General features: G+C 35.9%; 1 protein-coding gene across 1 annotated transcript in view; it reads left to right on the top strand.

Moving 5' to 3' along the window:
• The window catches only part of PREPL (prolyl endopeptidase-like), a 17,033-nt gene extending 2,875 nt beyond the window's left edge, over positions 1-14,158 (top strand). The window contains 13 exon segments of the mRNA XM_010076115.1: positions 1-194; positions 724-790; positions 1,432-1,635; positions 3,030-3,153; positions 5,457-5,673; positions 6,245-6,430; positions 7,895-8,098; positions 8,844-9,019; positions 10,411-10,627; positions 10,820-10,969; positions 11,901-12,027; positions 13,090-13,172; positions 14,078-14,158. The exon segment at positions 1-194 is cut by the window's left edge and continues 4 nt beyond it. Of these exon segments, the coding sequence (XP_010074417.1) occupies positions 1-194; positions 724-790; positions 1,432-1,635; positions 3,030-3,153; positions 5,457-5,673; positions 6,245-6,430; positions 7,895-8,098; positions 8,844-9,019; positions 10,411-10,627; positions 10,820-10,969; positions 11,901-12,027; positions 13,090-13,172; positions 14,078-14,158 (2,030 nt within the window).
• The last annotated feature ends 1,094 nt before the right edge of the window (positions 14,159-15,252 follow it).

Below are 15,252 nucleotides of genomic sequence, written 5' to 3' on the forward strand. Positions count from 1 at the left end.
GAACAAAAATCCCTTCCAAAAGGAAGCAACATACATCCATAATAACATCAGAGCTTTTGTACAAGAATCTCGTGAAATCAGAGCAGGAGAACTGGAAGGAGACTTCAACAAGATACAAAGCTATGACAAAAAGAATCAAGGAAAAATTAGAAGAATTGCACAACAAGTATGCATCCAGTTTGGGAAGCCCAAGGGTAAGTGGCAAAAAATACAAACATTTCTCATCACTGAGTACAAATAAAAGGCAGTGAAGCCACTCCTGCTATAAAATGCTGTTTTACTGAATATTTTATGGTGGTAGTTTTTAAGTTTTGAATATTGTAATAATTTTGGATAGTAACAGCATATGTTTAGAACAGCTTATACCTGTCATGATACTGGATTTACCTTAATTTCACCATAGGCAAAAGCAAGCAAAGATACAATAATCATCTGACTTTCTGATAAAAAATATAAGACATTGTAAGTTACAAGAGCAATTGCAGGTGATCTGAACCTTTTGTTAAATTTAGAGCAGGTATAGGTAGCTTAAGTACCCTAAATTTGAAATAACCTTTCTGATGGGTGCGATTCCTTCTTTAGTATCAAATACATGTGCTATATATTCTGGTATTTGCATATGTTGCAACTGTGTTATAGAAAACACTGACTGAATATAGGGATTCCAAGGAAATATTGTAACTATATGTTGGACTTGAAACATGGTTTTTTTGTATTGAACAGATCAGGTTTGGAAAGAATGTGTACTTTGAAGAGAATGGCTGCATATTTCTTTCAAAAGCAGATCATGGTAAGGGATTTCTCATTGTAATGTGGTACGATTGTTAAAAATGTACATGTATCAATGTACTTGTCTTAAAGTTTAATTGCTCTGTTTTTTAAAATAACTAAGCTAAAAATACTTTTAGAAAACTCTTTAATGATTGATTAATTCTAGAATCCTGAATCTGAAAAGGTGAGATGAAAAGAGTTAGGGAATAGTATCTATTGATACTTAGGCAAGTTTCTGGAGAGGAAAGAGAGAAATCACTTATTTTCAGAGCCCTAACTTAACATTTTGAAAAAAGGAAAACCACATTTATGCTTTTTTATTTCTGAGTGGAAAAAAAAATTACTAATTGTATTTAGTAAAAGCAACTGTGTTTTAGTTATCTGAACTCTTAATACATTTACTAGAAGCCAAGATCTACACTTTTAAAATATTTTTTATAATAACTACAAGATCTTTTATCCCCCAGAACCGTAATTTTTTATTTTTACCAAGTGCATTTGCAAATATCTTGCAAGACAAATATTTGGTGTTAATAAATTCCAGTAGTATGCTTGTGAATATTGTAGGCAGACTTGTTAAATACAGGCATTAATAATCACTGTTCATTTTGACAGTGCCTTAATTACAGGATTTTTTTGCTCTCTCTTTTTACGCAGTAGATGAAGGAAATGTTGACATTTTATTCAGTACTGAAGATCTTGGCTTTTCTGATGCCTTTATTCAACGGATCAGAATTTCACCAGATCAGAGATACATGGCTATCAGCTTAAAAAGTGAAAATTCTGAAGAGGCAACCTGCGTTATTATGAAACTTGGTCATTTTCCTGTCATGGAAAAAGTAATTACGAATGTATTTAGTTTTGGTAAGTTGTTTATAAATATCCTGTGGATCACACCAGTTTTCAACACAACATTTTTGTTAGTCTACAGGTAATATTAAAATATTTTTAAAAATATAAGGAAGCAGCTTTTTTAGTTTTAATCCTATTAGCTGTTGAATTGTTCCTTATTTAAGACTTTGTCCACAGTGCACAGTGGCAAGTTACCTGATGTGGATGAAAGTGACTGCTTTCTTGATACAAGTTTTCCTTCATTGTAAAAGCAAGCATTTATACATGTTTGAACAGTCATGCATATAATTCTTTTCATTTAATTCAGTACACTTCTTTAAAAATTTACTGACATAATTCTTTGCAATATGAAGATCTTTTTGAGAAATGTCCTAGCTATTAAACCCTTACAGCTACAACCAAAACCACTGGTAGCTGTAGGCACTCAGCTTGGCCTTGGAAATGATTGAAGTACCTCTTGCTCAGTCATGAGCAAGAGAATTAAGTCTTATGACCACTTGCAGAGTATATGCTTGTATTGCATTATACACAGTAACAAGTAGACAAATGAAAGATTATGAAAATTTACATCTGTGTTTTTTTTAAATGCTAGGCTCCAGAAGAACTTAGATTTCCCTTCTAAAGGCTTGTATTCATAGTGAAACCTCAGCTGCCCCTGCACTTTGGAGCCATGTTGCTGTTCAGATAGCAAATTGTTTGCATTACTTCAGTGTGATACTTCCTCAGGTTTTGTACTGACAATTAGTATTTATGCATAAAACAGCATGCAGCATTTTAAAGCATATACATTAAACATCATTCTTGTGGCTGTAGGAGCAGCAGAGATAGCAGTAATTTGGTTGGATCAGTCAGATTACTAAACTTCAGAATACCAAAGTTCCTGTATTTGCACGTTTCTAATGTTGGTGAACACATATACAAGCATAGCAAACTGGGGAATTTTTATATCGGCAGTACCCATGGGGCACGTGCATCATCTCTTTTCTCTAAATAGATTGTATGCAGTCACATGCAGTGGTGCAGAGCTCATACTCTTATCTTGCTGACTCCATGTAAACCTCTGCTTCTCTGCTCAGTTTTAAACAGCCACACATCATCTATTTTCCTTTTACCTCCCGAACCCCCACAGGGTCAAGAGCTGCTTCTTCCTGGGCCCTGTAACATTGTCCTCTGTCTTTTTTTTTTTAATATATTATGAGATTCTTGTTCTGTGGCATTCAGAGAAAACATGGAAAAATCTTTTTGTGGCTTACCCCAGCCTCTAGGATGTAGAAGTACTGTCCTCAGTTCCATGTCAGCTGCAACCCACCTTTTGCAGCATTGGTTCCAGTGTTCATGGAGCTCCATTTTCTCTCAGTAATAGTATATACTGTTCCAAATTTGATATGCATTTGTCTTTTTTCCAGAATGGGCTACAAATGATGTTCTGTATTACACAAGTCAGAAGAACCTTAAATGCCAGAATGTGTTTATGACCACTTTCACTAACCAGAAACATACTAAGTTAGTTTATACAGAACAAGATGCAAGGTAATACTTACCTAAAATATAACAAGTCCTTTACATACTCTAGAGTATTTTGTATATAAAATATAACTGGTTTGGAAAACAAATTCTTCCGTATCATATTCCAAATGGTAAAAGGCATTTTTAAGTTGTGTTCTGCTGTCAGTAGTGCCTTATGCAGTCTGAGAATGTGCTCTGTTCTCTTCTTGATCTGTGATCAACAGAGATTTAACTTTTCTCTCTTACCTCACGAGTTCAGCTGAGTTTATAAATGTCAAGGTCAGCCTCAGGTCAGGGTGTCCTTTAATGAACATGTGACAGTTTCACATAGGGTAAATCAGACTGTGGATTTCATTTTGTTTTCTCTGCTATTGATGTCTGATACATCTTTTAAAATACATTGAAGTTTTTAAGGCTAATCCTTGCTCTGGGTAATGGATGAGCAAAATCATTACAGCATTCCCAGAGACAGAACTATTGTTGACTGAATACCCTCTCAATAACCTTTGTTTAAGCAGTGGTAAATTGAGTGCAGAACTAGTTTTTCAGCTGTGTAGCATGTGGTAGATTTATACAGTATTCCATAAATGTTTGTGATTATTCTTAATTCAAGTTACATGTCCAGTAAATAAATTTCATTTATACTTTCATCTAAAAAAAAAATAAAAAAAAAACAGAAAAAAAAATCTGCACTTGAGGTGGAATAAATAAGATCATTTTGTTCCAGCTGCATTTGATGCATACTTTTGGAAAATCAAGTTGCACTGACCTGACACTTCCCCACAGGGAAACTGTTGGTATAATTCTGAAGGTCATAGTCATTACAGTAAATCTACTAGAAACTTAATCTAAAGGTTCATGTGCTATTGCAGCCCATAACTGAGCTCACTTGTTCATTGGAGATGGCAAGACATTCTTTTGTATTGCATTGAGCAGTTCCATTTTACATCTTACCAGCTCTTTTAGGTGCAATCAAACAATTCTTTTTTAGAAGCTGAAAATTTGTGGACTTAAAAAAAAGCTACAAAGACAAAAAAAAATTGTAATATCAAGGTCAGAGTCTTTGGGGAGAAGTGTAACCTGTATTTCAGCTTGACTCTCTTAGAGGTAAGGTCAGCATTGCTAAACTGTTGGAATCTCTACTGAATGGAGTGCCACGCTCTTGCCAAATTCGTGTGTATTAGAGAGGCAGGAGGCTGATTCTTTGCAGACTTCAGATCCCCTGCTGTGCCTATCCTCCTAAAGATGTCAAGAGGGTGCAATTAGAAAAAAACAATAGTACAAAAAAAAATGGAGTTCTTCCACCTGCAAACAATTAAAGGCACTGAAATGCTATCTGAAGCATCCTTTCCTTCACCCGGCAAATATTTTGAAGTCTAGAGGGATCATTATTGCAGTAATGTATCTGATCTGTAGAACGCAGATTATGGTACTCAGCCCTGCGATTTCTTGATGAAATCTCCTGGATCTTTGTGTTGGACAGTTTTACTTTTAGAGACATCCACTCTTAAGATTCAAAATGGCAAAGAAACTGCTATGTCTCAAGATATGACATTCCAGTTAATTATGATGACTTATAGAAATTTGAATCGAATTTCAGCCTGAACTTGTCTAATATTAGCATCCACCACTGGCTATCATTGTTTTCTGTTATTAGATTTTAGAAGCATTTAAAACTAGGAGGTAGTTCCTAGTTTCTTAGATAGTTCCAAAACCAGTTCCTAGTTTCCAGCTTTATCACTGCAACACTGTTCATCTTGTCTCATATAGGCCTCTGTGCTTTTTTTTTTTTAAATAGTCTTTTTTGTCTTACTTGCTTCAGACAAAGTTAGGTCAGTAACAGTGAAGTTTTTATAAATGTATCTTTATAATAGCTCCTACTTTTCTTTTGTTATTGCTATTCACAGATTATACCCTTTATTAGTTTTAATTGAATTGTTATTACTTTTTAAAAAAATTTAAATTTAAATTTAAAAAAGGGTTACGAGCTCTATAAAAAGTTTTACTTTTTGCCTGAATTTTAAAGCCTATATACATCAATGAGCTTCCAGTCTATCTCAGTGATGCAAAAACCTGGATTCAGTTGGGCAACAACTGAACTGCTTTCCTTGCAGATTTCATGTTCCACACCCAAGATTGTGGGTTTTTAAATCCCAGGATAAATGCAGCAGGAGTGGATTTGGAAACAAAGTAATCTGTAATTTCTCCAGCCTACTTACAGGCATGCTTTCTTACCTTGCAAATGGAAGCCCATAATTCTGAAACAGTAGATGTATTTTTAAAATACTAATAAAATTTAAATTTTTCTTTTTAATTATTCCTTACAGGTTCTTTGTGGACATACATTGCACAAAAGATAGGCGCTTTCTCACTATCAACAGCAACAGCAAGACAACTTCTGAAGTTTGGCTCGTTGACTGTAGACATCCTTTTAAGTTACCTGCTCTTGTACAAGCACGAACAAAAGGGGTCATTTACCATATTGAGCACAGAAATGATGAGTTATATATTCTTACTACCTATGGAGAACCTGCAGTATATAAGGTAATTTCAACTGATAATAAGATTCATAGGATTCATTCAGATACCTGTTGCAGATCATATAGAAATAATAAGGCTGGCTTTTAATTCTGTGCTTCGCAGCTTACTGAATTAATTTAAGAGAATTACAGAGAGCTGCATGGATTGAAGGACTGATAGTAGTACATGGAGTCTTGCCTGTAATGTGCCAGTTTGATTTTAACTCCTGGCAACATCAGGAAATGAGTATGCTTTAACAGTTGTTTCCCCTATATTAAAATTTACATTAGTGATCTTGGTCTGTATAACCAAACCACCTACTGTTATGCTGGCCACACTGAAAGCACTTACTGCATAAAAATCTTCTATAGATTAATCTGAACTTACTTTTCCAAATCTTACTGAATTGTTCTTCCATTTTTGCCCAAGTAAAGAGAGTGTAAAACCCTCCAGTTTTAGTCAGGCAAAATCCTCCGATACAAACCAATGATTTATTGTAATAAAAATGTTGCATGAGATCACCTATATGTCTGTACATCTCATTTGTAACTCTTAGTACATCTTAGTAATGCAAAGTTCTTTTTTGTTTTTATAGTTGATGAAGGCACCAGTAGCTTCTAGTGGCATGGAGAACTGGCAGTTAGTTTATGCGCTGGAAGAGAAAACCAAGCTAGTAGACTTGGAGATGTTCAGTGATCACTGTATTCTGTTCCTGAAGAATGCTGGTCATCTCTACTTAAATGTGATTTCTTTTGTTTCCCATTCAGTTCAGTCAAGGAAGGTATGTTTTAGCTTGACTTAAGCAACGTACTATTTTTTCCAGCACTGCTTAATATTTTTAACATATCATAATGAAAGCAAAGGTAAATTCCAAGAGTAGAAGTGTAGAGATGGTTTGGAAACTATAATACTGCCAAGTTTCTCATTATGACTAATTGCATCACCTCTGTCTGTTCTTCAGGATGTCATGTGGTGGCTTATTGGAGCACTTAGAAAGTTAGACAGCAGCTATCCTATGAGTCAGTTCTTCAATTTATTACTGTCAAGCTCTTTACAATGCAGCTGATTTCTAGTGTAAAATAGGGCTTAATTCCCTAAACACTCTACTTAGTTTTACTGGGCCTATTTTAAGTTACATTCATCATTCTAAGCAAGGAAATAAGCCTGGCCCTCCCTCAAAAGAAATATTAGAACATGCAGAATACAAACGTGGATGCTGTCCCATAATAAATGGGAAGAGGTGATATTGCAGTACAATTTGTGCAAAGTATTTCTTCTCTTCCTAGTTGTCGCTAAATACTTGTGGATTAAAACCAAAGTGATTAAGTTTAAAACCATGATTTGTGGAGACCATTCAGGCGAAATACTTAATTGATTTGTTTGCCTGAAAAATACAATCTGAAGTACTCACAAGTTTATTGTGACAAGTTACCAGTGCTGCATTCCATAAAACTGCTGCAGAAAAAGGTTTTCGACAAAGTACGCTGTATGGTCTCTGAAACCTTCATTTTTGAAAATGGTCGTAGTTTATTTATTCAGAAAGGGTCTGCAGTTACTCTGGAGAACTTGGACTTCTGCTGCCATTTCAAAAGTCTCTAGCAACATAACCCAAGTAAGTAGTGGCCTGGCAGAGGGTTTGACTACATCCCTGCTGCTCTCAAAGAATGAATCTTGATTTCTTTTATTCTTAGCAGAGTTTAAAATCTTAAATGTAATAGCAGTAAGTGTCTGAGGGTGAATGTGCCAGGAAAGGTTTTGTTCTTCACAATGGCTGGCACTAGGAACAAAGTTAAGAGGCAGGGGTTTTCAGTGGCTTAGCATTACTAAGCTAACTCACAGCAAAAGCATAACAACTGACACGGACTTGGCTGTATAACATGTTGAAATAGGACTCGAAATCAGAGGGGAAATAGGATCTAAAATTTAAAAACAATGCAGAATCATTTCAAAGGATGCTTTAATTTTTAAAAAAATCTGTACTAATGCCCATTTTAAATGGATTTTGATTTCTTTTTCTTTTTTATTTCATTGTTGAACTTTATCCAATGGCCTTAGAGGAAAAGTTTGCCAAAGTCTTTTACTTTTTGACTGTTTCATTACTGAATTTAAAAGACATGTAGATTGTGCTACATACAAGCTGAAGATAATTAGCTTGATGTTCAAAATCTTTTATTCTGAAGGACACACTGGGCAAAATTTACAGAAGCAGTGTAAGGGTCTCACTTGAAATGCCATGTTTTCTCAGCTGCCTGCGTGGGCCTGTGAATTTGAATTGGAATCTCATCCTGAACATACCACCAGCACTTGCTATTTTCAGCTCACCTCCCCAGTACACCCCCCTAAACGTTTTGCATATTCATTTAAAGAAAATAATCTCATTGAACCAGCTGTGCAAGAGGTACCAATTATTATGAATTGTCACACTACACGTTTACTAGCTAAAAGCAAGGTAAGATTTTTCCAGTCCTTTCCTATTCCCTTTATTCTTCCCTTCCACCCTACCCATTTAAAGAAATGCATTTGGCAGGGAGTAGAGATTAAAAAAAAAAAAGTAAAGAGCAGTTGGTGCTATAGTTACTAAACAGTGGGTGTTTTCTTCAGTGCTATAGAGAAGAACAAGAAAGAGTCATGATGGTTTTTTTCCATTAACCTGGGTATTCTAGGAGATAACAGTATACAATGAGTCAAGAATCTTAATATAGCGTAACTTGGAATTGCTAGTTGATGTATGGTATCATACTCTCCATGATAAATTAAAAAGATGCCAGCTGTTGAAAAGAACACCCCACAACCAGCTGCACAGTATAGATCAAGAAAGGAAAGTTTTAACAGCCTGAGTTTAAAAAAAAATTGAGATGTTAATAAAGAGTTTCTGCTTCAGTAAGTGGTAAACTATTTTGTTAATGATAGATATTCTTGGTGTTAAAGGGGGAAGGAAGACTTGGGTGCTTTGGTAGTTTAAAAACTCCTTAGGTGTTGCACTTAAATAATTTTTATACTCTGCATCTGTAAGCCTACGCAGCAGAGGTTCAGTCTTTCGCTTTATTTTTCAAGAGTGCTTTGTACATTCTAAGTGAAAAAAATTACTGTAATCAAAAAAACACATTTTAAAATAAATAATTGAAGTTTTCGTTGCCATGTGTCATTGAGATTTCTGAAATGTCCTTTATTGTAAAATACTCCTTCATTTCCAGGATGAAACTTTGGTGCCAATTACAGTTTTTCATAATAAGAATTCTAAAGAGCTACACAGGAAACCACTTCTAGTTCATGTATATGGAGCTTATGGCATAGATTTGAACATGAGCTTTAAAGAAGAGAAGCTGATGTTAATTGAAGAGGGTTGGATATTAGCATATTGCCATGTTAGGTAAGTCAAATATAAAATGGAATTAAGATTTTAATCTGTGGGATATACAGATATTTCTTGATATGCAACTGAAGAGGTACAGAAATATTTTTTTTTCATGTAACTACACCTAATTCTTCAGGTTTTCACTTCTATCTCTTTTTAGATTTTTTTTTTAAGCAGTTTTTAAACAAAAAAAAATTACCTCAAGAAAAAAATATATACTTTCAAGACCACATACTGCATTTAGATTTCTTAAATCAACAAGATGGTCATATGTAACTTTTAATCATTTGAAATCTCATTGCTTCGTCTCATCTTTGCTCACGAAAAATTTTGATAACACATTCAAATTGCAATGACATGCTACCTCCCTCTCTTTCCGAGGTCATTGCATACTAATATTCAGTCTGCGTCTTCCGAAAGCCATATGCCTTCTACAGCAACAACTAAGCATTTAACCAGCATCCCTTGTTCTTTTATTGGCTAAAACCTCTGTCTCCAGTTTAGCTACAACTCTACTACTTTTATAAAACCACTATGTACAGTAGGCTTTGCATTTTCATTGAGATGATAATTCAGTAGGTAAAGGAGATAACAAAAGACTCACTTTAGGGAGGGGAAGCAAAGAGGAGAATGAGCAATGGTTTGAAATACCAGTTCCAAAACAAATTCAGCATACAAATGTATTCAGTCTGCTATATTCAGTGCAAGCATTGTGCTCTTCTTCCTCCCACCCCTCTATGTATCTTAAGATGCATTCTTCATCCAAAGATGAAGAATTTTGGCAGACTCATCAGGTAATTCATTTTAAACTTGCAACCTGAATAAGGAAACTTCAGGTGACTTAGAACCAAAATTGTGGTTGCATAGAAAGGAATAAAATTTAAAGATTCTGCATTACAAAACGTAACATTTCAAGGAGTATTTGAAATTTACAAACTAGGAAAGAAAAAAGACTCTCAAAATTTAAGCTACACACAAGATAAATCTTGAGACTCTTGTTGTGGAGCTGAGAAATACTGTTAGACTGTTTTCAATAAGTGCTAGTGATACAAGTATTGAAAGTGGTTTAGTTATTTTTAATAGTTTCCTGCATAAAAAGATTTTGGATTGCCTGCAATGACAGTGTCATTTCCTAAAGTGATGCTTTTGGTGTGAGTTCCAGGACACAAGGGCACAGAGTGGCCTTATGCAGTTAGGATTTTCACTAGTCATCGTGCACAGATATTTTTTTTGTTTGTATGTTGTATGTTTTAGCCGTAAAGGAGGGTAACAACAAGAATAGAGTTAATTGGGAAGGTGAACTATGGTTTTGCAGTTCTGTGGCTGCTGCTACTCTTTCATTATCCGACGCTTTGCCATGTAACATTTTCCAAAGAGACACCAACTTGAGTTGTTTTAAATTTCAGGGGTGGAGGAGAGCTAGGCCTTAGCTGGCACAAAGATGGATGTCAGCATAATAAACTCAAAGGTCTCCATGATCTTAAGGCTTGCATCATGCTGCTGCACGAGCTAGGATTTTCTCAACCAAAATACACAGCACTAGCAGCTGCCAGTGCTGGAGGAGTTCTTGCGGGAGCTCTGTGCAACACTGATCCAGAACTTATCAGAGCCATGGTTTTACAGGTGAGGTGCTGCAGACCTTCTATGGATTATGACGTTAAACTGCATTTTCTGTTTCATTCAACCAGTTTTAGAACTGGAAACATTCCTATTCAGAATTCACTTTCCTCACTTGTTTGAGAAAGCCTTGACCAAGGCAATAGGTCCTGTGTCCTGTTTGCCAACTGCGTTTTTTTTTTTTTAATAACTTCTAAGGCTCCTTTCGTAGATGTTCTCAATACAATGATGAAAACTCATCTGCCACTGACAATTGAAGAACAGGAAGAATGGGGAAATCCATTAGCAGATGAAAAATGTATGGAGGATATCAAAAGCTATTGTCCATACCAGAATATTAAGCCACAGGTAAAACTATGCTTTCTGTGTGGAATACTACAATAATAAAGCTTAAAAGTATATAAAAAAAAAAGTGGATAACTGGAATTTCTAAAGAAGTCTCTTTTACTTTTTCAGTGCTTGAAAACCTAGTATTTTAGAATTGTCTGAGCTGCTGCTTTGTGTTAGAAAGAATCATTAATACAAACTCTCTCAGTAATAATCGTAGCAATATTTGGAGTTATCTGTGACTACTGAAATTAAACAAATGCTTTCTTGTAAATGATTAATAGATTTCAAAAACTGCTTTTGTAACAGGACTGCCAGGAAGCAATTGGTTATTCTGTCATATAACAAACCTCAGCATGTAAAATACATTCTCCTTTTGTGGGGGGTTTCTGTTGTTCTGCTGGGTTTTGCAGACTTTGTCACAGGAGGAAAGAAGTATTTTCCACTGATTAAATATCTTTTCAGAGGCAAACAATGAAATGGAGAAGGAACTATAGTTTTGACATTGTAATCTCAGAGGAATTATTTATCTGAAGTAACATGTTAGCTGTGTTGCATAACTTCATTAAGTAAAATCTTACTATATAAAGCCAACTACTTTTTACGCATAGAAAGATTGCAAGAGTAAACCTCAACTACTGTTCTAAGGTGAACCACTTCATGCAATCATCAGTGAGCAGACACATATCAAACCTTTATCAGTGGGGAGAGGATGTTTTTTATTACCTTTTGCAAGTAGATGATCCCCTAACACGAAGTCATTTTTCAGACCAAAATACTTTTTGCAGTCAGAGCGATAAAAGCAGTTTTTTAAGAGCAGGTAATTATGTAATAGATGTGGGTTTAGAAGAACCATAACAATTAGGATAGTAAGGTAAATATAAAAAAATTTGTTACTTTATGAGAAAAACCAGTTGTCAAGTGTTTAATTAGTTTTGGTTTTTAATCTCAGTGTTATCCGTCAGTTTTTATCACGGCATATGAAAATGATCAACGAGTACCATTAACAGGAGTTTTACGATATGTTCAGAAACTTAGGAAGGCTGCACTAGATCATGCCAGCAGAACGAGTGAGAAAGGTAAGAATATTACAGATATATGGAGCTAACTATACCAGAAATATAAGCCGTCATGTAATTAAACACCACAGAGACTGACTCCTCCTTAAAAGCATTCATTTGTACAATCTGATCCAGTATCTAAAGCTCTGAAATAATTTCCATTACCTGCAAAGATAAGATGTGCAGTCATACTGACAAATGGATAAACCTCAGCTTCTAAGATGCACTCTCCAGAGACTGAAGAGGGACCTGATATCTCTGTATTGTAGACCTGCCTGAAAATAGTTAAACCCGTATGTGTTAAATATTAATAGTGACCAAACACAAGCAGCTCAGGAAGCCCTCTGAGATGGGGGGGAAACAACTGGGAGAATATGAGCTGGGCTCTCTCTTTCCTAGGCCTCAACATATTGCGACTGTTGGACAGGGCTAGGTGAGCCCAGACGGTCTAGTCCAGCTACGGTCAGACTGCAGTTCTCAACTACATATGTTTAAAAGTCTTATTTTTGCTGCTCTGTAAAAAACCTACTTTTCCCAGTTTGCTAAAACTGCAGGTGTTAGTCCAAGTTAGAATGACAACAATGCCAAGGCATAGGTGCTTTTATAGCTGAAACTTAACACTAGGCTTTGGGACTGTTTCCAGCAAAAGGTACGTTCAAACCTTATTATTTTCTAGTACTATTTAATCTGGGGAAAGACTTTTACCATCAGTACCAAAATAGATCTTGAATTAGCTTTTCTAAGTTTCATGATGCCCCTTCCCTGTCAGCAGCACAACTGCAATAGTTGAATGCAGATGCTGTAATTGCTGTGGTGGTCTTTGCTCAGAAGGAAAAAAGCATGTCTTTCCAAAAGACTCAGAGAAAGCACAAACATGCTAAATACATAAACATTTTTCAAATATGTAGTTTATAGAAATACAAACAGTTCATACAGCAAGCCCCTATATTTTTTTTAAGGAATAAGAGAAATTCACTCAGGACAGAAGGCACAATCATCTATCCATAAACAACTCACATCCCCACTTAGCTTTTTCCTTGTTCATTCAATGTCAAGTGATTGCTAGCTTAATTGTTCCAGGAAATTGGATCCCTAATATCATCTTAGACATCCAGGCAACTGGCAGTCATTGTGATTCATCTTGGGAGGATTCGCTGAATGAGGTATGTTCTCTTTATTGCATACATCTGTAACATGTTTGAGGGGGGTGTCCCGTCAATTGGTACTTCAACCTCAGTAGTTCATACAGTCATTGAATGTATGTTAGAAGTACCAAAAGAAAAAAAAACCTGTTGTAACTAAAGTTGCTTTTGCAAGCTTATATATATATATATATATTGCAAGAGCAACTGCTGTTTTTATGTATACACACACACAAACCAGGAGTTTAGATATACATACACATATGTAATCTATATGTATTTTGTAATCTATATGTATTTTTAATAGATATAAAGGAGCCAGTGACAGAGCTAGATTATTGAACTTCATTATGGCTTAAGCCTCAAAGGAGTATTAAACTCACACTAATGTGCTGAGAGTTTTGAATGAAAAGCTTTAAGTTGTGCAAAACATTGTTCAGGTAGGAAAAGTCTTGCACTGTAGAGTAATAAGTGCTTAAAATTGTCATACAGGATATTTACTTCCATCTTCCTCACGAGTAACACACATATGATGGGTTTGATCGTTGCATTTTGAAATGCATGATCTGTACTATCAAAGGATGCTACTACAGTGAGGTTTCAACATTCTGCGCTTTGTACAAGTGTGCATGCTAAAAGCAATATACTGCCAAGACCTGCCATCTTGTTACTGATATATCAGACTATTATAGTTGGGTACCTATTTTACTACTGTTAAATTTTAACAAATCCTAACAAGTGTTGTTTGTTGTGGCAGTTATTCTCAAAATGAATTATTTCAGGAAAAGCCTCATTCTGTATTAAGGCACGGTATTGCTTAGTTTAGTATGGGAAAGGAAGATGAGAATAGCTGCGCAAGAACCTGAAGTTTTATAGTGCAAAGATTTTCTTTTTTATTTTGTAATAAAATATTTTTGTTATTTTAGGTTGCAAGGCACCTTGCTTTTCTGAACAAAGAACTTGAGGAAGTATGCCATCCCCAACATCCTGTGAAATCCCATAAATAGCTAATAAACACACTGACCACCTGAAGAACTTTGCGTCAGATTTTTATTTATATGAAAAGTGAACACCTTCTCCAGAGGATCTCTCCTGTTGGATCCCTGCTTTATGGGCATAAGCAATTCATAGTTGGGTATGGCACAAAAAACATACAAACTAAGAGATTAATTTCTCCCCTGCCAGATAATGCAGGCGGCTACTTCTGTACTAATTGATTTGTTCAGTATGGTTCTGTCCACAGAAGCAAGCAGTGCAGCACTGTACAAGTGGAGCTGAAGCGCAATGGTTGGTGCTTAAAGCCTAATGTGTGAAGACATGCACTTTGTACAGGCAGCCTTTCCAGTCTAAGATCTCTCTTCCGAGAGCACATTTTACACAAGGCAGTAGAACTCCCAAGAAGTATTTGATTTAAAAGTCTCACTAGGGTCTTCTAAAACTGATAGGCATGGGATGATGATTATTTCCCTTCTAGCTACACAGCACCAACAGCATACAGATCATACGGTGGGATCAAACTGCAAAGAAGAAATGGCCTCTGAAGAACAGGAATTTTAGCAGAACTTTTCCATCTGAGGAGATTCAAAATCTTGTAGTTAGTTTAACTACCATGGTAGTCTTAAAAAGGAGGTACCACAGTCCCTCCAGAAGACAAGACAAATACCCCAGAAGGAGATGTCGGAGTCTGTCCAGAGAGTAAAACAAAAATAATGCCCCCACTAAAGCAGCCTGATTCATAGCTTAGCTGGTCTCTGAGCAAGGCACGCAATTGCTGCACATGGCTTGTTAAGATAGATGCATGGTGCAAACCTCACAACAGCAACTGGCACAAGCCGTTGGTAGAAAATACACTATGTGGCCATAAGGTCCTCAAACCAAAACGGAGATCCCCAGATTATCCCTGTGTCTAAAACAGACTGCACCAAGTCAAATGCTTATCCGTCCTTTGTGTCACATAAGCCACTGTAGGTGCACCAAAGGCAAACCAAAGCATGTGAGCATGTGTGACATCCAGTACAGTTTCATTACAACTGACATATGCACACCTCACCTCAACCTCAGGGTAGAAAATGAAATAAGAGGACGCAAATATATTCTAGCT

Source organism: Pterocles gutturalis, unplaced genomic scaffold (genome assembly GCF_000699245.1).
Source record: "Pterocles gutturalis isolate BGI_N339 unplaced genomic scaffold, ASM69924v1 scaffold12868, whole genome shotgun sequence".
NCBI classification, from domain to species: domain Eukaryota; kingdom Metazoa; phylum Chordata; class Aves; order Pterocliformes; family Pteroclidae; genus Pterocles; species Pterocles gutturalis.